This window comes from Dipodomys merriami, unplaced genomic scaffold (genome assembly GCF_024711535.1).
Source record: "Dipodomys merriami isolate MVZ:Mamm:240054 unplaced genomic scaffold, mDipMer1.0.p SCAF_489, whole genome shotgun sequence".
Lineage (NCBI taxonomy): Eukaryota > Metazoa > Chordata > Mammalia > Rodentia > Heteromyidae > Dipodomys > Dipodomys merriami.
The window spans coordinates 77,940-103,030 of NW_027206056.1; the positions used below are offsets into that span (position 1 = coordinate 77,940).

Consider the following 25,091-nt stretch of genomic DNA (forward strand, 5'->3'; position numbering starts at 1 on the left):
ACCCCAGACTCCTAGGGTACTTTCAGCTATGGGAAGCCACCCCAGAAACCAAGACTCCAAACCAGCAGATGCAACAAGCAAGAGGAATTTATTCAGCATTTGCACAAAGGGACTCTCTGCCCTGGTCAGTCAGAGAGCCAGGAGCAGTGGTTACAGGCATTTTTAAAGGCAAAGACCACAAAATTTACATATAGCACCAGGTGTCCCAGGATTGGCCCGTTTAAAAGTCAATATGTGCTCCAGCAATCATTTTGTTACGCTGGAAACTTTGTAACACTCTTCGTAAAACAAGTCTAGGGGGCCCGGTCACCCTGGAGGGGAGTTCACATAGTTACAGGCTTGTGATTGGTTGACATTTGGCCTAGTTTGCTGGACTCACCAGATGGTCCTTATCTTGGGACCCATTTGGGGAATTTCCAAACAGGAATTTAGAAGAACATACTCGTTTGTCCTTTATCTACAACCACAGACCTTGTCCCTGGGCGGCATCTGGACTCTGAAACTTTTTACTTAATTTCTTATGTTTAGGGAGGGGAAGGGTCAGTGCTAGCACAAGCAAGTTTACAGAAGCAAAATCAGCAGTTAGCAATTGGAAAATGTAATTCTAATTTTTAATCTTTCAATTCCACTTCCTATTGTCAGCTGTGCTTGATTCCTCATGCTGAAGATGTCCTCTCCAAACTGTGTGGCTGCAGTTTGTTCTCACTCTGACCACAGAGCATTTTATTCCATCTGTGTCTGTTTGGATCAAATGGCCTAAATGCATTCACTAAAAAATGCTTTACTAGCAGGTACCATTGGCTCGTCCCTGTACTTCTAGCTACTCAAGAAGCTGAGATCTGCTCAAGATAATTGGAAGTCAGCCTGGGCATGAAAATCTATGTGCTGCTTATCTCCAATTTACCACTAAAAAGCTGGAAGTGAAGCTATGGCTCATGTTGTGGAAAACCAGCCTTGAACACAAAAGCTGAGGAAACTACCTAAAATCTGAGATCAAACCTCAGGCCAAGCACACAAAAATAGATCACTTACAACTTAAAATATATTGGTCATGAAAGATAATGCAGGGTTAAGGAGAACAGTGAACTTGAAGTAGAGTTCAGCCATTGGTTAAAGATATTAGATACACAGAGAGAGTGGGGGCAGGGAGAGAGAGCAGCTTCCAGTAATTAAGATAGAAGACACAAATGTCCTCCCAAAGTTTAGTAAATGTCATATTAAACAGAAATGCCTGACACTTACAAAGCTAGATATGGAACCACATGTATACCTATATATAAGGAGGAAATACCTTTTATGATCTGTCCTAGAGAGAGGCAATAAATCACAGCATTCAGAAGAGAAGGAAATGAGTCATTTGTATGGAGTGAACAGGGCATCAATCCAAACAGCAGAAGATACTCTATACATCTCAGATAAAAATAGTATATTTCACATATAATACTTTCCAAGAGTTTTATCTCTCATAAAACTTTTAGAATTCTATGTATTTCTCAAGCGGGATAATAATGATAATTATTAACTATATAATGTGGTTCAGAGAATTAACTTGAATGCTCTAGAATCTCGTGTCTCAAAATTCACAAATACAAAATGCAGGAAAAGTATAAAATTAATCTCCCTTAGGAATGTTTACCTCTCAGTGACTGGCTTACACTACCATAAACACTAAAGAAAATACTAGCAAGTCTTGATCAATGTGGGAATTAAAAACATTTATTTTTCTCACAGGACAACATATTCTGTTCACCATGGAGAAACACATTAGGTACAAGAAAATCGGACATATGTGGTCTTTAGGTCTGTACTTTGTCACTGAAGTCTGCCAGATTGTTGTTATGCCCAGCTCTGCCCAACTCCTGCTAATTTGCATGTGCCCAGAGCTCAGTCCACTGAACTGAGAACATCATAATAGGCTGCTCACACCCTGTGCAGGAGAAGGTTCCACTCAACACAGAGCAAGGACATGAGGGCTCCTGCTCAGATCCTGAGGCTCTACAGTTTTGGCTCCAAGGTAAAGAAGGACAATGCTGGGTATTATACATCTTATGTTTTGTTTTTTTTTGTGTGTGTATTTTTTATTGGGAAAATACTGGACAGAGGGGTTACAATTACATGGGCAAGGTAATGAGTACATTTCTTATCAAGCATTGTTGTCTCCTCCTTTGTTTTCCCTTCCCATCCCTTCCCATCTCCTCCCCCACCCACCCCGCAACCCTCCTCCCACTCCACCAAAGTTGTAAAGTTTGTTTTTTTGACATAACGTCTTATATGTCTCATGGTTTCAATGGCACCACCTATATGCGTATTTAAATAATTTGTTTTTTTTCCCTTTCCCTACACAAAATATACCAACATCAAATACAGTGATAACAGGGGTTATACCATTTGGGAGGACATACAAAGAAACATCTTATAAATATGTTAGAAATAATATCGAGAAAGAAAAACAGCCTGCTTCTTTCTGGAAGTACTTGGATAGCATAATTAATTAAATGCATAATATTTTCCATGTTTCCATTGTCAGGTGCAAGATGTGACATCCAGTTGACCCAGTCCTCCCACTTATATGCATCTCTTGGAGACAGAGTTGTCATCACTTGCAGGGCCAGTCAGCACATTAGCAATGAGTTAAATTGGTATTAGCAGAGACCAGAGAATGCTACAAAGCTTCTGATCTATTTTGCAAATAGATTGGCCTCTGGGGTTCCATCAAGGTTCAATGGGAGTTGATCTGGAACAGAGTTCACAAACCATCAGCAGCCTGCAGCCTGAAGATATTGCCACTTTGTACTATGAACAAGATTATAGTAGACCTCCAACAGTTATCCAAGCCATAACAAAAACCTCACAGGGAAGCAGAAGTGAGAGACTGGGCTGTCCCATCTGCTCTTCATGGTGCCTCCACCTGCTGACAGATCTTCTCAGGTGGAGTCAGTCTTTTAAGGTGACAAGAAACTATTGGGAGGAAGGCCCTGGAGGCATCTGCACACCCTAACTCTTTCTTCTCATGCAAGCATATCTGACATTGCCTCTTCTGACTTCAAAGAACACACATCTGTGCTTATGTGTAGTCCAGGTTGTGCAAAAACTTGTAGTCATTCAATAAAGAAGAAGCCTTTCTAGGTATGTCAAAGTAAACTTTTAAAAGCAGGACAACATAGTTTTTACAAAAGATTTTTGAAAAACAACATTGTAAAGTAAAAATCGTCATTAATTTTTTAAACAACTTGTGATTGACACATTAGAATATATTTGAAGTAGAGTAGTTTTTGATATGTACACGTATTTTCCAATCATCTAAACAATGTAACTAACAAATTAGTTCATCAACCTAAACATTTATCAATTTCTTGTTGTCAAGGGATTTTTTTCTTCACCAAAGAGATCTTTAAAAACCTTTTTCTAAACTAAAGGCAGATCTGTATATACCACTTGTACCAGAATCGACTCCAAATGGATCCCAGAACTCAATATAAAAAGAGACATTTTGAAAATATTACAGGAAGGAATAGGAGAAACTCTAAGGATCATTAGCACAGGCTGAAATTTTTTAATAAAGACCCAGAAACACAACAAATCAAAGAAAGTTTGGACAAAAGAGATTGCATGAAACTGCAGAGCTTCTGCATGGAAAAGGACATAGCAAGCAAGATCAATAGAAAGCTCACAGATTGGGAGAAGATCTTCACTAGCCATACAATGGACAAGGGCATATCTAAAATATACTTAGAATTCAAAAAATTAAGTCCCCCAACAATGTATCTTCAAAGAAACAACAGCCTGATTAATAAGTGGGCTAAAGTCTTAAAGAGAGATTTTTCTGAAGAGGAAATAAGAATGGCCAATAGACACATAAAGAAATGCTCAACTTCTCTAGACATAAAAGAAATGCAAATCAAAACAACATTGAGATACCACCTCACCCCAGTTAGAATGGCTATAATCAAGAAATCTAGTAACAACAGATGCTGGAGGGGATGTGGCCAAAAGGAAACTCTATTGCACTGTTGGTGGGAATGTAAATTTGTTCAACCACTTTGGAAAGCAGTATGGAGGTTCCTCAAAAGACTCCACATAGAGCTCCCCTATCACTGACCAATCCCACTTTTAGGCATATACCCAAATGATCACAAACAAGGCCATACTACCAGAACAACTATGTTTATCTCAGCATTATTCACAATAGCTAAGCTATGGAACCAACACACATGCCCCTCAGTAGATGAATGGACTAAGAAAAGGAAATCTATGCCTCCATAGAAAATGGCATCACCCCATTTGTTAGGAAATGGAAAGACCTGGAAAATTTATATTAAGTGGTGTAAGTCAGACCCAAAGAATCATAGGTTATATGATTTCCCTTATCTGCAATAACTAGTATATGCCTAGGACAAGCAGAAGACGTCTAAAGCTCTGTACGTATGACCATATAAGCTGATGTTAAATGAAATGAACCCCAAGATAGGGACACAAGACATTTTATCTTTCTTGCTGTTCTTTTTAATGTACTTATAATATACTATGTGATCTTTTTTGTTGTTTCTTTGTATGTTCTTCCCCCATAGTATTTGATTCCGGTGTTCTGCAAAATGTTTTTTTTTTTAATTTTACTTATACATTTATTGTCTTTAAGTAGTATGACATTCTTTCATCACTCTCCCCCATCCTTCCTAGGCCTCCCCTCAATACTCTTCTCTGAAACCTCACTCCATGTGTGAGTGACAGAGACACAAGAGAGACCTTGAGCAAAGGGAAGGGAGGTGACCTGGCTGCACATTGAATGCACTCTCAATCCACACACCAGGGTGTACAGAAGAAGCAGGATGGACTTGTAGTGTAGGAAACCTGACCCATCAGTGGCATTTCTCATGCTGTGTATTTAAAGGTAAGCCATTAGAGATTCAAACAATAAATTCAAAATGAAAAGTTTAAAAAAGGTCAATGACAACAGTAACCAACCACCAAATGTTAAATATACTTCAAAGTAGTTATTTTATGGATTATTAATGCTAGGAATGTTTAAACATCATTGTAGCTTCTGATCTTTGATCCAACACCTAAAAAGGAATATATGAAGAAAATAATGGAACAAATAAAGTCCCAATAGCAATATGAAAGACCACATGGGAATCAGAGAATAGAAAACACAATAACCTCATATGTTTGAGTTCTTGGCTAACACATCCTGATCATCCAAAGAGACTAATTAGATTTCCATCAGTGCAAACACCATCTCCAAAAATGAGTTCTCACTTACTTAGGAATTCCTCTCATTGCTGCACCTCAAGACAACTAGTTCCTCCAATGAAATCTCAAATGCTAACCAATCCCTGTCACAGGTGCCACAGCTCCCTCTGGGGATAAAAGCTGAAATAACTTCAGTTCTTGAGCTCTCTTACATTTCCTTACACTAAATATAAAGAACCACTTTTAGAAACAGTACCATGAGCACTTATAGACACAAACCACTGATCTTACAGAACCTCATTTTAATGCAAAGGCAAGACAATGCTGTCCTGTTTCCTGAGACTCCAGCCACCCCACCCCCACCTGCTGCCCTTTCGCCACTCTCTCTAGCAACACTATTACTCAAGGGAAGTGGGTAGTGGGCATCTGGGAACACATTTTGTCTCTTCAACTCTTAGCATGATTAGAATGACAGGAAGAAGAAATAAGTTAAAATTGAACATCTGTGGTTCATTAAATATATCCTGTGTGATCTCACTGAAGCCCATTTAACTAACTAATCTTCTGAATAAGGATATTAATTTTTCATGCCATCATGTCCCTGCAATTAGAAATCAGCAAACACACAGATGAGTAACATGAACCAGACTCTGACTCTCTATTCAAAACAAACCTGGATTCCATTGTAACAGAGCATCTTAGACCATTTTTAATATCTCTGTTAATGAAGAGAACCAATCTTCATTTTAAGTGGTTTGTTCACAGGCAAAGGGAGAGAAATTGTGTTTGATCAATTATTTCCCTCAGGTTCATAAAGATACTTCCTTCAAAATGTAACTTCCTTTCCTTCTTTAATCTATAACTTATAGCCTTGGTCATAGATGAAAGAATGGGCATATATGTTTGCTCTTCCAATGCATCTGTTATGCAGTTCAGAGCTCTTACTACAAACAACTATTATTGTTTGTAGGCAGTTTGCTTTTAAGGATGTTTAAATTAATCCCATTGCAGGACAGCTGATTGGCCTGTTTGAGAAGACATTCCCTGGGCAGTGATTGTCTCCTGCATTTGTCCAAGTTGATCTTACCTGTCCTGACCTCATGGAGAGAAACAGATCCTAGTGGTAGATAGAAGCCTGTGTGTGGCAAGGAGAATACACAGTGCTACAATTTGTTAACAACAAGGAAAAACCTTCTCCTAATTACAGAAGTAGGACACAGGAGGACAGAGGAGAGAGGTAGGAAAAAATCTTATCTTGCTATAACAAATGAACCCCTGGATTAAGTTTTGTTTGAGCTTCCTCATTGAATTACCTTTTGTTTCTCCATTCTTCTATAAACTGAAATCTCTGCCTACTGCCAGTGAAATATTGCCAAATGATGAGTAAGTTCTAATGGAAGAATATATGTTATTTTGCATCCTACTGTGTAAGAAAGAAACACGATATAATCATGGTCTTATCATTCTTAGTGACTGCACAGCAGCCATGTTTCTGAATGTCTCTCAAACTAGATTCATGGAATTTTACTCCAGGTTATATTCAGTAGTGCATGTATGTGAGCAAAGTCCAGACTGTGTTCTTTTGATGGTGACTGCTAACAGACCCATGGTTTGAATCATCATTACTGGTGATCTTCATTTCAATTCTAGAATAGGTGATGGTTGCCAGATTTCTCTGCTGTATAACAATTCTTTCTCTTTTGCAGTTTATGAAAATGTGTGGAGAAGTTTTTGATCATTTTAGAATATCACATTTCTTATGAAAATATGGTGAATCCAAGGGTTTACAATTTATTTAATGGTGTATATTACCATTTATATGGTATTCAAAATCCCTTGAAATTTGCCAGTGGGCATCCCTTGGTAGCTGATTCTCTCCACTTTTTCCTTTACCTCACACACCAGGAATTTTTTTGTTTGAGGCACAAAATGGTCCAAAATTATCTTACACTTTCCTAGTTTTGATTTTAAAAAAGTCAATTATTTCCACAAGGATCACTTGTTTCATGTATTGGAGAAAGTGTACAGGTACATTAGTGATGGTGCTATCTATTTTTTGTCAATAGGGGGGGGCTTGAGCTCTGGGCTTGGGCACTGTCCCTGTGCTCTTCAGTTCAAGGCAAGGGCTCTACCACTTGAGACACAGTGCCACTTCCGGTTTTTGAGTGTTTTATTGGAGAGAAGAGTCTCATGGGCTTTTCTGCCCGGGCTGGGCAGAAGGGTGATCCTCAGATCTCAGCCTCCTGAGTAGCTAGGATTACAGGCATGAGCCACCAGTGCCCGGCTTTGGTGCTATCTATTAATGGAACTAGAGCATCATTATTTCTAGGCTGTAAAAAATTATCCATGTACTCATTCATTCATCTAGTCTTACATACACATACATATATGTGTGAATTTATGGTGATTTGTCCACCTGCATGCACAGCAATAGGTTATTCTGAAATACATTCTCAGACAAAGTTCTCCTGTAGTTAGATTACAATTCTTTCCCTCAAGAATTTAGCCACATGATCAACTTTTTTGGATGATGAGAAACACCAGCTGTCACTGTCATTTACATGATCATAGCATATAACACACTTCACATATTTGTACATATATTACTCAGTCTTGCATAACACTGCTGAGTCAACTTTGCATCCCATGCAGTAGTGACTTGTGGGCCCTGACAACTGCACAGGCCCATATGGATGTCCTCGTGTCTCATTCCACCTCAGCACCTTCAATGCAGCCAGCAATGCTCTTTCTCCCTGGCATAGACAATCAACTTTCCTCACTCTTGCTTCTAAGCCCCATGTTTCCTCCTCTCAATATGGATGACATTTCCATGTACTGCTGGCTCCTGGATTCTGTTAAAAAATTCCAACATGATCTTCCTTTCCATGGTTCTACTCGCTCTACTTGGGCCCAATATCTTTAACCCGCTGTGAAACACAGTGTTCTCTTCATAACTAGAAGAGACCACCAAGTGAAAGGAACATATGTAGGTTTAGGCAACTCAGTAGGCTTCAACATAACCCGTTTATCCTTCTTTTCAAGGAGAATCTCTGATTCAAACAGTGTAGCTTTGGTTAAGATGTTTAAAATCCAGAAGGAATATGAAGACCTCAATAATGGACATTATAAATTATACACACCCAAAAGCTGGTGGAAAAGACTGGTCAGGTTTGAAAGGAAGAAAATGTCTTGTTTTTTATGTATCTGCTGATGCAAGAAATTCAGAGTTATAGGAAAAAACAAGGCTGTGCTACACAATTCACAAGTTTAACTTGTGAAACTATTTTCTAATCAATGTAATAGCTCCACATCCTTATTTCATCTCTAAGGATCACGTTACAGGATAGCAGTGCTGATAAATTGCCATATAAAGATTATCAGTGAATCAGAGCAATTCCCAAAGTTCCTGCTATGGATAATAAAGACATGTGCCAAATGAATGTTGTGCAAATGACTGTAAATTTCTGGAACTAACCTTTTAATGGAAAGGTCTTGTCTCAGATAAAGAAATAAAAAGAAAAGAGACTTTTATCCTCAATGAGATCAGTGGTGTGCTCCACCCACAGGAAAGAAGTGTGCTGATTCTCTTCTGTGGCTACAATACAGTCTGTTGCCTGACCTAAGTCTCCTGAGACTCCAAATTTGTAAACCTACTGAAATGAAGCAGCCATACAGTTGTGTTTAACCTTGTCCAGATGCTGATGATTTGCATGTGCCAACAGCACAGCCCACTGCCCTCAGGACTTCTTCATAGGCTGCTCATAGTCGGTGTAGCAGTCTGTCCCAGTCAGCACACAGCATGGACATGAGGATCCCTGCTCAGCTCCTGGGGCTCTTGGTGCTCTGGCTCCCAGGTAAGGAGAAAGAATATTGGGCATTAAAATTCCTCAGTGTGATCCATGATGCTTTACTCTTCAGGAGAGCCTCCTTATAGTTCGGGTAATAATGTGGATATTTGTTTCATGTTTCCCCTGCCAGATGCGAGGTGTGGCATCCAGATGACCCAGTCCCCATCCACCTTGTCTGCATCTGTAGGAGGCACAGCCACCATCACTTGCAGAGCCAGTGAAAACATTTATGGCTATTTAGCCTGGTACCAGCAGAAACTAGGGAAAGCCCCTAAACTCCTGATCTATAGTAGTAGTACTTTGGCATCGGGTGTTCCATCCAGGTTCAGTGGCAGTGGATCTGGGACAGATTATTCTCTCACTATCAGCAGCCTGCAGCCTGAAGATGTTGCCACTTATTACTGTCAACAGTATAGCAACTTACCTCCCACAGTGATATAAGCCATGACAAAAACCTCTCAGGGTAACAGAATTGAGAGTCTGGGCTGCCCCAGCTGCTTCTCCTGGTGCCTCCACCTGCTGACAGAGCTGCTCATTTATAGACAATATACACTCGAAGAGTGTGAATTGTGTCAACAGTTGAGATTCATAAGACAACAACACAAGTAATAGATATTCTAAGCAACAATGGTTTTGTGTTATAGTTATTGTCAATCCTGGGGCTTGAGTTCTTTGGCTCAAGGTTAGCACTCCAACATACTGATCCACAGTTCCATTTCTGGTGTTCTGGTGGTTAATTGGAGCTAAGAGTCTCACAAAGTTTCCTTCCCAGGCCAGCTTTGAACTAGGATCATGAGATGTCAGTTTCCAGAATAGCTAGTATTACATGTATGAACTACCATCAGGAACTGTTTATAATACAAATTAGAGATTCATTGTTTCAGATTTTAGTTGTTACTTCTCTGGTATTTATTGTATTAGCATATTTTAGCGGTGTCTAATAATAAGATTCTGGGATTCTCCATATACATCTATTATGCACATTGATCATGTCCTTCTACTTTTCCCCTGTGCTCCCCCTCCTGCCTCCTAACCTGGAGCCCTTTTCAGGCCCACATAATTACTCTTCTATTTTAATTGTTTTAAGTTTGTTTGAATGAGAAAGACCATACATAATGGCCTTTTGTTTTGCCTGTTTTAACAGAATGTCATTTTGCTGCAGATTACAGGATTTCATGTTTCTTTATATATGTTGTGTACATGTATCCATATCCATATATATGTATATATATACACATATACACAGACATACATACACATATGGACCAGTTCATCACTACTTTCTAATCGATTCTAGGACAATTGATCGATTTCAAATTTTCCCTAGTGATAACAGTATCACAATAAATCTATATATGCAGAAATTCCTTTATAAATATCACTTTTGTATTTTGGCTTTACTTCCTTCAGATGTTGCCCTGGGAGCGAGGTAGCCAAATCATCTGGTATATCTCTTTTTAGGTATTTTAGTAACTTCCTTACTGTCCTCCATACTGGATATGCTAACTTGCATTCCTACGAACTGAATTTGCCTAGTGTTCAAAGGGAGTTTAAAGGGAGATGGGAATGATGTCTGGTCTCCCCATCTGCTCAACCTTCTCTATTGAATCACATCATTCCAATTTTTTCTGTTCTGTTCTAATTTATCCACAGGCAACAAGGTAACAGTGTATTAAATCATGTAGTTAAACATTTATAGATCTGGACTTAAAGGAAGATCTGAGTTACCTAGATTGTGGAGATTTAGTAAGGAAAAACATGGGTCCCATATGTAATCTGTCAGTATTCATTTTTTATACATTTTTAATTGTAAAAATACTGTTCAGAGGAGTTACAGTTACATGAGTAAGGTAATGAGTAGATTTCCTATTGAGCATTGATGCCTCCTCCTCTATTTTTCCCCTACCATCCCTTCCTTCCCCACCTCCTCAACTAATCCCCCCACCCCTCAACACCCCCCAACCAACCCCCAGCTGAAGTTGTAAAGTTCATTTCCAACATAGTGTTTTTTATATCTCATTGTTACAATGGGTCAACCTGTATCCCTATTTAAACATTTTGTTTTTCCCTTCCTCTCCCCAAATTAGAAAATGTATATACAAGATGCAGGGCACTGAAATAAAATACAGTGAAACAGGGGTTATACCATGAGGAGGAACATACTAAAGAAACAAACAAAATCACATGGTACATTATACATACATTATAAACAATAACAAGAAAGAAAAAATCATTTCACTTAATATCATCTTATATGGTCATAAGTATAGCTTTTGTCCTTTTCTGCTTTTCCTAAACTTATAGTAGTTTTTGCAAATAAGAAGATTATTATTTTCTTTAAAAGTCTATAAATGAAATACTCCTTTGGATTCACCATTATAATTTAGTCCTGAAATTACACTTCAGACTTCTGAAGGAAAACCACCAAGTGGGTTTGGGTTTCCCCATCATCTGAATTGAGATAAGTCACTTTTGTTTGTAAAGAATATGTTTGCAATGTATTCTGTGGTCATGTATTTCTCCTGATGTTTCACAAAATGTGAATTTGTATGTGGGAAAATGTGCATTGAATCTATATCCAAGATCAAATTGGTGGTTTGGGATAACACAATGGATGAATCCTCAAGAAATACAAATGTGACATAGTCCATACAGGAAAGGCTGCAGGCCAAGAGCCTTGGTCTCTGGTATCTGTACTGTTGCAGAGTTGTAATACATCTGAGTTACAGGAATAGCCTTCTTCCCTAGAGAGTCTCCTGAAATGAAGCCACAGGTGTTGGGGACGCTTCTGCAGCCTTAATTAGCAGTGGCCTTGTTGGATCTGTTTCTTGAAGCTTTGCCAGAATCTATTCCATAACACTTCCTAAGACTGTGTAATTTGAATTCCAGAATGTGCACTTTTCTGCCTGTTATTCATATTTACAACTATCAGCAAGAGTAGCCATTCCATACAGGAGCAAGGGAATCCAGTTTACTCCAAGAACATCACCTAAACGTTTTGTTGCTAATCAACATACTATCTAGTGGACCTGCCAGAAGAAGCCAATGTGGGCAGTTTTGCAGGCTTTCAAACCTGAAGTCAAACAAGAATAGAGGAGCAACTGAGCTCTCTTTCCCTACAGCAGGGTTGGCCCCATTGTGGACCTGGGGAATGGACTACTGCTGTGATCTATCCTATAAACAGGATAGATCCAATGAAGAAACACACAGAGTCTATGAAATTTAGGCTTGAACTTTTTAGTTTGAAACTTTTGTTGCCACATGGTAATGATGATGAAAATAATTGATACCTTGTAAATTATGTTTTTAATATTTTAAGTATTTGCATAAGAAGGTATCATTCTCCAAATCAGTTTATTAGTTCAATACATCGTGTCAGCCCCTCCATCATACTCCCCCATTCCTCCAAAGGAAATTTGATACTTGAATTGTCCACTCTGTCAGAATGACTGAAGGAGCACCATATGAGTCGTCTAATTTCTGGGAGCAATGAAATATATTATAGAGCGATACCACTATTTCTGGGTTTCCAAGTTCTTTCTGGTTGACCAGATGCTCTGATTATTGTTGTGACATTATAAGGCTCCAATTGAAATAGAAGATAGGGACTTGAATGAAGACACTGCGTTTTTCATACAGTCCTTTGTGATCCATCAGGTGTCAGGACTTTCTGGAATTCTTACATTCCTAGTGGAGATTTTGATCTCTGTCTTCTCTCTTCCTATGTTTCCAAACTCAGTGATGTGATATTGATTTGAATCTGACTTGGGAATCATTGTTTTGCAATAGATCATGACTAGTCCAGGGTTTTAGGTTTATCCTAATTCTGGTTCCATCTTGCTTGGCTTGAAGAAGTGAAAATTAATTTCTCTTTGACAAATATGTTTAGCATTACTGGTAAGAACTTCTAGGTTGCTGAATAAGGCCACACTCAAAGGACAGAATATGGAGGTCCCTAAACCAAGAGCAAGACTTAGGCAATTATTAGGTGGGCATTAAGAAACATTTGGCTTTTTAAGGGTCATATCCTTGAGGAAACATTATTATCTTGGATATTTGTAGAAAAATTATTTGTCTTACAAAGGAAGAATAATTTCAGGATATGGTTAAGGAATTTTATTTTGTATTGTAAATTATTTGAAACATTTTTACCCTTACAGATGGGTTGTAAGTGTAGTAAAAAATGTATTTTCTTCTCATTCATTTCAGAATATGCCCACATAGTTTTACACCCTAAAAATTTCTTAAAAAGAGGGCATTCTCTAATCTGACCCAATAAAATGATGATATCCTAAATCATGCCCTGTGGACTGCAAGACCATTTTGACTTTGACAATTGTAACAGCATTTGTGACAAAAGGACCCACTTACAGGTTGCCTTAACTGGACTAGTTCTCAGTCTGCTTTTAATTCAGAACAGTTTTGCTGTCCTTCCTTTAAAATCATGATCTGGCTCTTTTACACAGTACATACCCATCACTTCTTAGAGTCATGTGGTTTCTATCACTACACAATTACAACTCTGAATGTTCATTAGAAACATTTTTATATGTTCATATAGTATTTCTACTATATTTACCTACTTTAACTCTGTTTTCTCTCTGTCCTAGGAGTACCCATGCACAGAGAGGACCTACTTTACCATTCCATCATTAATTTTGTTTCCCAATTTTTAATGTTTCAGCAGTTGTACAAAAGAATTGCCATTTTAAAAAGCAGGTTATGAATCTTGATCAATGTCATCCCTTAAAACATTCTCACTATCCATCCCTACCCACGCTTTGTTCACTCTTTATAATCTGGGTGTGGGTGCTGTCCCTGTGCTCTTCAGATCAAAGTGATTGCTCTACCGCTTGAGCCACAGCGCCACTTCCAGTTTTCTAGTGGTTTGTTGTAGGTAAGAGTCTCACAGACTTTCCTGCCCAGGCTGGCTTTGAACTCAGCTTCCTGAGTAGCTAGAATTACAGGCGGTGTAAGCCACTAGCACCTGGCTTTGCATTGAATTCTTATCTACATTTTCCTTTTCTCAGCTTCATTCTTCTTCCCCTTTGCCCTTGATCCCATTCCATTTCATTCAAGTGCCTGCGCTCTACTGTTTTTTTTGGTGAAATTTGACTTCACCATTCTAAGGAATTATACTATTTGAGTGCTCCCTGGAATCTACCATATTCCAATGAATACATTTGTATATATTTGTACACTAACTAACCTATTTACTAGTAAATTTATAAGCTAAATCTGGCTTCCATATATAAGGGAAAACAGGTATCTTTTGTCTCATTCATTTTTCTTTAAATCTGCACTATAAGATTTTCTAATGCATCTCAACCAGGGCAAGCAAAAGGCAATGTGCTTCTGGGGTCACAGTGAGCCCTGCCAGGTTCACTGGTTTCCAGCTAGTTAGGATTATGGAAGCACCATGCCTCACTCTTCCCTAAATGTCGTTATTTCACTGGACACATGTGCTCTTCATGGAGATCTCAATACTGTAAAATTAGGAGTTCCAAAGATGATTTCTAAAGGCAAAACTGGGAAGAAATCAGGGAAGACGTGACACTGTTCAAAAGTAAATGTACTATTTACTTAACTCATGTAACTATAAATTCTCCATATGTCACCTTTCCAATAAAATGTAAATAGAGGCAGGTAAAAAAAAGTGTTGTTTTAATGTTTTTCCTCAGCAGCCAGGGCAAAAATTTAGCAAACCTCACACTTGTAAGCCTGTAACTGTGATTATATGGAAAGCATATGTAAGAGTACTGTGTTTGTGAGCACCCTCAGAACAAAGCATGAGATTCTACCTCAAAAATGTGCGAGAGTCAAAGTGCTAGAATGTGATCATTTACCAAGATTGTTTGAATTCCTGAATACAAACTTCAGTCTCAACAAAGAAAGACAATAGCATCAAAATTGGTACTGATGCTGTATGTGTGCCCACACAATTTGCATCATAGATATTCTTTTTGGAGAATTACATGTTATTTCATAAAAGAATGCTGTTTGTAACTGAGGTTTATAGAAAAAATTTGAGAACAGAAAGGTGAGGCATCCAATGATGCTAATCAGGATCATCTGATTTTGAGCTGTTACTCACAAGTGCTCCTGAGACCACTCACTGCACACAGAGTACTTTCTGACACTGTCCAGTCAGACAATGATTGTCCAAATTCTGATTATCACTTGCAGACCGGTAGTCTGATTACACCATTAATCACACTGCCTCCATCTTTATCCTTAATCACTCTCCTCTGTGCTCTTTCTGCAACTCAGAATCATATCCCAGATAGGCTTCTCTGAGACCACTAATGGAGGATTTATTGTCAGGAGTCTTGTAGGACCCAGGGATTCCTGATTTTCATAATCCAGGATTCAGCTCCAGGGTCTTAAATTGTACTTGGAAAAAGAAAAAAGATAACAGGAATATTGTTATTTTGCGTGTAGTGTCAGTCCTGGGGCTTGGGCACTGTCCCTAAGATTTTGTTCTGAGTTAACATTCTACCATTTGATCCACAGCTCCACCTTCAGCTTTTTTTGGTGCTTAATTGAATATAAGAGTCTTACAGCCTGTCTTGCCCAAACTAGCTTTAAATTGTGATCCTCAGATCTCAGCCTAAGTAGCTAGGATTACAGGTGTGAGATACCCATGCCAGGCTAATTACTGTTTTTAATGCCTATAAGAATGAGACAAGGCCACCTTGTTAAAGGTGTTAGAACATCTTCAGTCTGTACTCAACAAGTGCTGTTTTGAGTTTTTAAAGGGAAACTATTTCGAGAAGAAATGTTAAAATTATAACACAAAGTAGATTTCCCCTGAACCATCTGAAGCAAGTTGAAGAAACTTACTTCATTGTGTATTTCTATATATTTCCAACAAATAAGACATCAGCATTCGTACCCCAGGAAGATAACTTAATATACAGGTGTAACTCATTCTTAGGCTCATGTCAATGTTGACAGTTATCCCCCATTATCTTTTGTCACATAATAGTTCAGTGTAGGTCAGATTTTCCTAGATCTGCTTTTCCTCCTCAACCCTGGAAATCTTCCAAAGTCTCTGCAGTCCCCTTGGGGATCACAACTACTTATATTCCTGAATGTCCTTTGATATGGACTTGTGCACTTTCCCTCAAGGTTAGACTCAAGAATCCATGCTTAGAGGAATGAAAAGCAGCAAGAGGTTTGTGCCCAGGATGTAATGCCATTGTCTGGACTCTTGCTATTATGTCAGCAGTAAGTCCTGGATTCCAGCATTTGCTGGACTCTTGTTTGGGGCAGGAACATGCAAGGCGATGGTGCGAATGTAGTCAAATCTTTCTCTAAGTTCTGACCAGATCAAGATATTTCTCCATCTTCCATGACACTGGTTTTATAGGAGATGGAGAATCTGATATAATTTGGCTGATACCCGAGTGAGGTTATTGTTTCCATCTACTCCTAAACAGGAAAACAGTGGCTTTAGTGCATGGCTGGGACTTCTATTGAGTAGCAGTAATTTTCTGTTGACATAATCAGATCTGGAATCACTAGTCATCCGTTTATGTCAATAAACTGTGAAACTGTGGTTCTCAAAAATAAATTGCCTCCAGGGAGCAACACATTCACTGCACGCAAATCTGCATTGCTCTTCTCTTCTGGTCTGACCTTGGGCACCAGGGCACCCTAAGTGTGGGCTAAATTACTGAAATGACCCAAGCCTGCTTGGGCTGTTGATCTTAGAAGATAGAAACAGTAATGCACAACTCTGCCCAAGTTAAATCAAAGGGAGTACCTTAGTGACATAATATCTATCAGTTTCTTCTAAAACTTGGCACAATTTTTGCAAAATTGGCCATTGGGAAATAACATGCGCCAAACACAGTGGAGGAAATAGAGCAGTTAGAATGCTTTTACCTTTTGCCAGGAACATATGAAATAGTTCACAAGCTGATAACTGATACTAAGCTTGTTCATCCCTGCCATCCAGCCCTCCACTCCAAGCATGCACACACATGCACTAGGCCAGACACATAATAATGCTGGAGCCCCATGCTGGGAACAGCCTAGGTACCAATCAACCATAAAAGAAAAGATGTAAGGAGATCTGTTTGGATGTCAGAGTTTAGCAGGGTGGACCCCCTGTACCTAGTCTTATTGTTGACTTAGTTGTATTGAGAAATACCTAAGAGATTCCAGAGAGAATTCCAGAGAGAATTAACAAAGGAAGCTTTACCCTAAATGTAATGGAAAGATATTGAAAAAAATCCTGTAGGAAATTATAGACACCTAAATCATTGAATATTTTACCATAATCTCTTCAATTTGTGAATTCCACTGAATCTCCTTAGATGATTTTTGTGAAAATACCATACAGAGGGGTTACAATTACATGGGCAAGGTAATGAGTGCATTTCTTATCAAGCATTGTTGCCTCCTCCTTTGTTTCCCCTTATCAGGCCCAGAGTTCAAGCCCCACGACCAACCACAAAAAAAAGAGAACTATGAGATACAGAGAATGAAAATTATGACCCTCAGGTGGAAGTTTCTGTGCAAATAAAACCAAAATATTCTACAGCTAAACTTTGACATATCAATCAATTTAATATGTCAAATGAATGGATGCAAAATTACCCAAACTTTGGACTAAGCTTGTATCTTCCTGTTTCTCAGTTTACCAGAATCAGAGACACATTTTTTATGCAAGACACCGAACATTCTGAAACCAGATTTTTAAGGATCAGCCTCAAAGTGCAGTGTTTTAAATTAGGTCTGGCTCCTAATTCCCAAATATATATACAGTGAAGGGCAAAGAAAGGTGATTTATCATGATAACCATGGGAAGAGAGCATTTCAGTACATCTCAACCATCATTGGACCACTCTTTGTGACTCATTTCCAATTACCTAACAAAAAGTGAAAAGTGGATTTAAGGCTCAAGTGTTAGAACACCAGATTTCAAGACCTAGTACTGGTACCAAATTAGAAGACATTGAATGTACAGGCAATAAAAGAAACTGAAATTATCACTTCTCGGCATTTTGGCTAATATTAAGTGTAGTGTCAAGTGTAAGAAACTGAAATTATTCTGTGTATATGTATGCGTATGTATATATATATATATGAATATATATACATATATGTGTGTATATATACATATATATGTGATATTATATGCCTAACAGTAAATGATAAATGAGGAATTAAAAAATGTTTTGGTGTTTCTGGTGTTTGAACTCAGGGTTTCCTGATTATTAGATCCTACATTTTAAGTCATTTACTATCCCTTTTTACTTTATTTTACAGATGAGGTTTTGTGATTTTTACCTAGTTTGGCTTTCTATTCAAATGCTTCTAATTTCATTTCCTGCATAGCTGCAGAGATGTGCACCACCTGCCTCAACTTGCTTTTGAGATAGAGCTCACTGGAAAGCCCTGAGTTCAAACCCCAGCACTAACCAGTTGTCAGGGGCTCATACCTATCATCGTAGCTACTCAGAAGGCAGAGAAACCTGGAGGATCAAGATTCCAAGCCATCCCAGACAGAAAAGTCCAGGAGACTCTATCTCCAATTAACCAACAAAAATGCCAAATTAGAGGTGTAACTCAAGTGGTAGAGCACCAGCTAGGAGGGAAAAAAAGCCAAGCAAGCAAGAGAATAAGAGCCTGAGTTCAAGCCCCAGTATTGGCACCAAAACTTCAGTAATAAATTAATTAATAATTTTAACAACAAATGAATTTAAGCCATGAATGCCAAATAAAAATTAAGAAATAGATGCAACCCCCAGGCTCTTTAATTCTCCATGGTTCATATAACTCTTTTTGCATAGCTTGTTTTTACAATGTGCATTTTTTTCCCAAAAATAAATGAAATGTCCACTTTTTTCCTTTGGAACATCAAGCCCAAAAAGCAGAGTTTTTTTTGACTCTTTATTCATTGATGTTTTCACAAGCCTATACATAGTACTTGCACAGTTTTCAGGGCTGACTACAAGATGAAAAATGCAGGCTATTGGTTCACAAATGCAAGAATAAAACATATTTTTAGCCAGGTACAGTAACCACGCCTGTAATCCCAGTCCTTGAGAGGCTGACAGAAGAGCTCACTGCCTTCCAGGACAGGAGTGAATCACAATCTTAAACTCTGTGAGTCCAGTTTAGTTGGGATTTCAGGCATGGGTTACCATGCCTAGACCTCAAATGAAAAAATTTAATGAATCTTGTTACTACTGAACATCATGAAGTGACAATTTAAAATTCAAAATAGTTGAAATAAGAAAACTGATTCAATATTACCACTATAGCAAATCCACATAGATTGTTATGGATGAGACTAAATAAATAATAGTATGTGTCCAAAACACTACACTATATTACACACATACATACATACAGACATACACAATATATAAATAAATAATCCAAAAACTCTACTTTCAACTAAAATGTGTTATTATAGTATACAACTTACTAGTTTTCATTTTAGTCTATAGCAACTCTTCAGAAGTTATGACAAAGAATGGAGATCATAATAGGAAATAATCTAAACTGAAAGAAGAGCTTGATTTTAGCATTTCACTTATATCCCAGTATGAAAAATGTCTCTGAATATAAACTTCCAAAACCTTCAAGAAAAACATTGACAACAAACAAAATGCCAGCATAGGAACTGTAAACTTTCTCTCTTTCCCTCTTTCTCCCTCTGTCCCTTTCTTTCTTCCTCTCTCTTTAAGCACTCACCCAAAATAGACTTTTCCCTCACTGTAAAAGAAGCATATCAATGAACTTATATATAGTTACCCAAGTATATTGTATTAAACAAATAAAGATTTGAAGAAATACGGGGCTGAGAAGGTGGCTCAGTGGTGAAGTGCTTGCTTTGCATGCATGAGATACTGGGTTCAATTCCTGCACACCATATAAGTAGAAAAAGCTGGAAGTTGCGTTGTGGCTCAAGTGGTAGAACACTAGCCTTGAGCTGAAGAGCTGAGGGACAGTGCCCAGGCCCAGAGCTCAGGCCCCTCAACAGACCAAAAAAGAAAGGAAAGAAGGGAAAGAGAAAGATTTGAAGAAATACTTGCAATGTATTTCAAGTAAATATGAAGGAAAAAATAAATGTGGAATCCAATTAAAAAATAAAAGAAAAAAAGAAAAAAATAACTCAAAATTTAGCACGGAAATAAAAAAAAGTGCAGTCAACAAAAGGGCAACTGAATGGAACAGACACTTTGAAAAATTATGAATGAGGAAAAAATACTGGAAAATTGTGAAAAAATAAACCAAAAGTACAGACAGATTGAAATTTATAGCCAGTAGTTTGTGAACAGCAATTGACACCAGAATTTGGGATTTTCTTTTAGCTTGACTTGTGTTCTTTTGTTAATTACCACTTGGGGTCCCATATCTGCCTCATACATATTCAAAGTAAATGGATGACAAGGATAAAGGAAGATGAAATTATAACCTTTTTATAGGAAAAGGAGAATGTAGACTTTCTCATTCAGCAGTATCCAAAGGGAGAATATTTAAGAAATGGGTGTTTGTTTTGTCCTCATTCTTACTGCCACCAACAGAGGCATTGCTATGAAAACAAGTGCTAGAGGCAAATGTGGACAGCACCATTCCTTTGTCTTCCAAATTATTGATCAACAAGCTAGTAAATGGTTCACCATTTGCCAGCTTTCAATCTATGTAAGGCCTTTGTGCAGCACTGGTGTCTAATCACCACAGAGATAATTCCCTTTCCAGCCTATATACCTAGGACTAGTCTTTCCATGCCATCCTACTAGTGGCACTTAGTTGTTCTGTTATTACCTTGATGGTGTCTAGTATAATAACCAAGGCTCTGCTGATAACAAATCTAATCCAATCAACTAATGGATCTAACCCAATCTACATTTTATAGTTATTACCAGTTTAAAGCTAGAAATCAAATAGCAGGTTTTATTAGCAACTCTTTGGGAGACCCCAATAGCATCTACACAAATATGACAGTTGGAAGACTCTCTGGGGATGAATTTCACTCCTTACTTGATGTTAGCATTTTCTCAACCTGGCCATTCTCAAATAGCTTGAGTAAAATGGATGTATGTTGAACCAAAGTGCAGTTTCCAACCCAGTTGGCCAGTAAGGTCTCCAATACTGGTCCTCTGCAATACCAGACACCTTTCTAGGACTTAAATAAAGTTGCTTTTGGATTGTATTTTTTCCTTTGATGATCCAACTTTGCTCATTAGTAGTTGGCAGGTTTGAGCTGACTGATTAAGTAGTGGGCCTGGCTCAACTGAGGTTATGTGGTTCCCACCTCTTCAATTACCCTGGAAGATCCAGGGTATAAACAGAGTTTATCTTTATAATAATAAATGTACTCATTATCTTGCTCATGTAACTGTAACCCCTCTGCACATCATTTTTGCAATAAAAAAAAACATACAGAAAAAAAGGTTATGACATATCCAGGCTGACCTTGTTCTGGCGTTCTAAGTTCTGACATTCATGCTTGATAAAGTCTGACAACAGCCCTCCCATTAAAAATTTTGTTAGTTTTACACAATTGTTAGATGTTAAATCATCCCTCGCCCCACCCCATTTTCCTCACCCAAGGCTGTTTGAAACTTTTTTTTGGTCAGTAATGGGGCCTGAATTCTGGGCCTGGGCACTGCCCCTCAGCTCTTCAGCTCAAGGTTAGCGCTCTACCACTTGAGCCACAACACCACTTCTGGCTTTTTTCTGCTTGTGTGGTGCTGAGGAAAAGCTTCATTCATGCAAGGCAAGCACTCTACCATTGAGCTACCTTCCCAGCCCCTGAAACAATCTTGACTGGCTTATTATAGAACTATTCCAAAAACATGTACTCATCATTCCCATGTTTCCTCTACTTGCTGGTTTTTCCTTTTATAAAACTTTCAAACTTACATAACATTCTTTTAAATATCCAGGAAAAAGTAATCTTATATGAAGTTTTTTTTAATGTAATAGCAATAATAACTTGTTAGTCCTGGAACATTGTAAATAACAAAATTTCAAGAACCTTTTGCTATTAAGTCAGTTAATTACTGAATGCCTCTAACAGATCCTGAAGATATTTACACAGAGACAGGGATATACAAGATTTAACAAGTGCACATTAAATATAGAGCTCAAAAATAAAAATCAGCCTTAAAACATGTTTTCGTATCTTTCCCCACATTTTCCCTAAAAGACAACAATATAAAGAATGTCTGAGGGAGCGTTCTTAGCTCCAATTTTCTTGGGCTTCTTAGGTTTAGAATTCTCAAATCACAGAGACATGCTGAAATGGGAGTGAGTTGGGTTTTTTTTTTTGGTGCACTCTGCACTTCAGACTGCTTTTTTTTTAATTGTGAAAATAACATACAGAGGGGTTACAATTACATGGGCAAGGTAATGAGTACATTTCTTATCAAGCATTTTGCCTCCTCCTTTGTTTCTTCTTCCAAATCCCTTCCCATCTCCCCCCCCCAAAAAAAGTTGTAAAGTTTGTTTTTCGACATAACGACTTGTACATCTCATTGTTGCAATGGGTCCACCTTTATCCCTATTTAAACGATTTGTTTTTGCCATTCCCCTCCACAAAGTATACCAACATTAAATACAGTGTAAGCAGGGTTTATACCGTGGGGGAGGCACATACAAAGCAAAGAAATGATCTTATAAATGTTAGAAACAATCACAAGAAAGCAAAAACATTTGAATACTTATCTTGGGGTTCATTTCACCTCTTGTTCAACCCTTTACTTAACTCCCTTACTAGAGATTTTCCTCAGAGATGACTCCATCTCCAACATTTCATTCTTACCCAGCTGGACAAATGAAGTTGCAGATTAAGACTCTTAGTCACAAAGAATTTAAGAGTCTGAATCTAAGACAATTCTCTCTCACACAGCCCCTGCAAACACACACCCACCAAAGCAGTATTCATAGTTTCATTTTTTTCTACTGAGGCCAATGCATGAGGTTGCTTGCTTCTAAGGGTCCCTGTTTGGACCCCTTCCTAATGTTGTGGAGTAATTTTACATCTCAGGTCCATTGTCAGCTACAAAGCATGGCAGGTTTAGCTCATGCAGGAGACTGCCTCAACAGGATGGCAGGATGTCTCTCCTCTTGAGGGGTTCCTAGGACATGATCCCTCATGAATGGCATGGAAGATTTGTGTTGGAAATACCTGGGGAAATTAAGGTATCTGAGAACACCAACTCAGAATGCCTTTTGCAGGAGTAAACTTTGCCTTGCTGTCTGTTGCATGCCCAAGTTGAATAAGCACACTGGATGGGCAGCCCACCACTGGCTCCCCGAATTTGAACTTTGGGATCATCTTTCATGGTAGCTCTAACTTTTGACCCCTTGCAAACTAGTCAAAAGCGTTAATAATCAACCCCCAGAACATCTGGCCATGTTAAAAAAAATAACCAACTTTTACCCAGCTGGTGTTCTACCACTAGAGCCATGCCTCCACAACCCCTAGCACTTCTCTAAAATAGCATTGGTAAGGTTGTGACTACCTTTACAAGGGCAGTGCTTATATCAGTCAAGCACTTCAAGACTTAACTTCTACAATTCTCCCATCTTATTTTACTTTTTCTTCCTACCTATTGCACTGACTTTCCTATTCAGCAGTATCCAAAGGGTATTTTGATTAAAGAGTGTTTGGTTAAGGCAGTTTTTCAGTCACTGAACACAACCTCTTATACAAGAGATAATGCACCCATCCACACATTACTCTGAAAACAATTACTAAAGAGGAAATATTGACACCATGACTCATTTTTAAAATGCTTGTTCCATCATCAAGCTAGTAAAGGGATCTGCCACCACACACAGACACACAAACCTTTTTTTTTTTTTTTTTTTTTAAACGGACTCTAGGCTGGTCCTGGGTTTGATCTCTTTTTTTGCTCAAGGCTACCACTTTAGCCACAACTCCTCCAGTAGTTTATCTTTTTGCAGGTTAGTTGGAAAGTCTCATCTTACCTGCCTCGGTTGACTTTAAACACAGATCCTCAAACTCAGCCACTTAAGCATCTAGGATTATACTCAGCTTCATCTAAGTTTTTAGGTAACTTGTTTGCCAGTATTCAATCCTTGTAAGTCTTTCTATAGCATTGACCCCCCAACCCCCACACAGATTCCCTTTCAAGTATTATACTTAGAGCTAATTTCTCCCATTCAATCCTACCAGTGGCTCCTAGTTTTTTCCCCACTTGGTGGCATTTCCAATTAACAAACCCTGCTGATAAATAAAAGCACATATTGAAATAATTGATTGTGGAGATCAACAGATTAAATATAATTTGAACTGCTATTTCTGGTTTCTAACTTTAAGCTCTTTGGGAAATTTTTAGGGGCTCCTAAATAGCATATTTGTAAGTATGATTCTTGAATGACTTAGTATGAAGTCTCTCCTTACCTAATTTAAGGTGTTTGAGAATGGTCAGGTGTGGGTTGGCCAATTGAACCAAAGCACAGATTCCACTCCAGTTGGCCAGTAATATCTTCAACAGTGGTCTTCTGCAATACCACCAGATATTTCGCCTGGCTATGATTAGTGCTTATTGCTCATCTCAAAGGGTTGGCCTTCACTACATCCAGGTAAGTTGCCCTGAAATGTCAAATTTTCCCCAAGTATAGTTGGCCTTGAAAGAATGCAGATGGTCAGTTTCAGGGGTTTTTGAAATAGACTCTTGCTTTTGAGAAGAGCAACAGGGTATTCCAAGTTGTCTTATTGACCTATCATGCATTTCATGCCCATGGGGTCTGAGATCCATGGCAGCACAAATAGGACCACTTGTGTGGCCTCTCTGCCACACAGTCATAGCAGTACTTAGAATGTGGACAGAATCACCACAGTATTTACCTTGCTTATCCAGTCTCAATTTCAGTCCTGGTAGACTCAAAATTGGAAGTCATACACAGAGTGTCTACTTCAAGACTGAAGTTGCAACCATACCGTAGGATTATCTAGAGGGTGGATTGAGGCCCTGGAGCCAAGCATGGTCACCATAAGATCATTAAGACTGGAGTTCCCCATGCAGGATGTTTTCACAAGTCAATACCTGACAAACA

General features: G+C 38.4%; 1 long non-coding RNA gene and 1 gene segment (V, D, J or C); one reads left to right on the top strand and one right to left on the bottom strand.

Annotated features, from left to right (window-relative positions):
* LOC138809168 (uncharacterized) overlaps positions 1 to 25,091 on the bottom strand; it is a 37,172-nt gene that overhangs the window by 6,953 nt on the left and 5,128 nt on the right. The gene's annotated exons all lie outside the window — the stretch shown is intronic.
* Positions 1,947 to 9,881, top strand: LOC138809167 (immunoglobulin kappa variable 1-27-like). The segment is given in 4 exon segments: positions 1,947 to 2,014; positions 4,678 to 4,888; positions 8,913 to 9,044; positions 9,169 to 9,881. Coding segments are annotated over 2 exon segments (366 nt in total).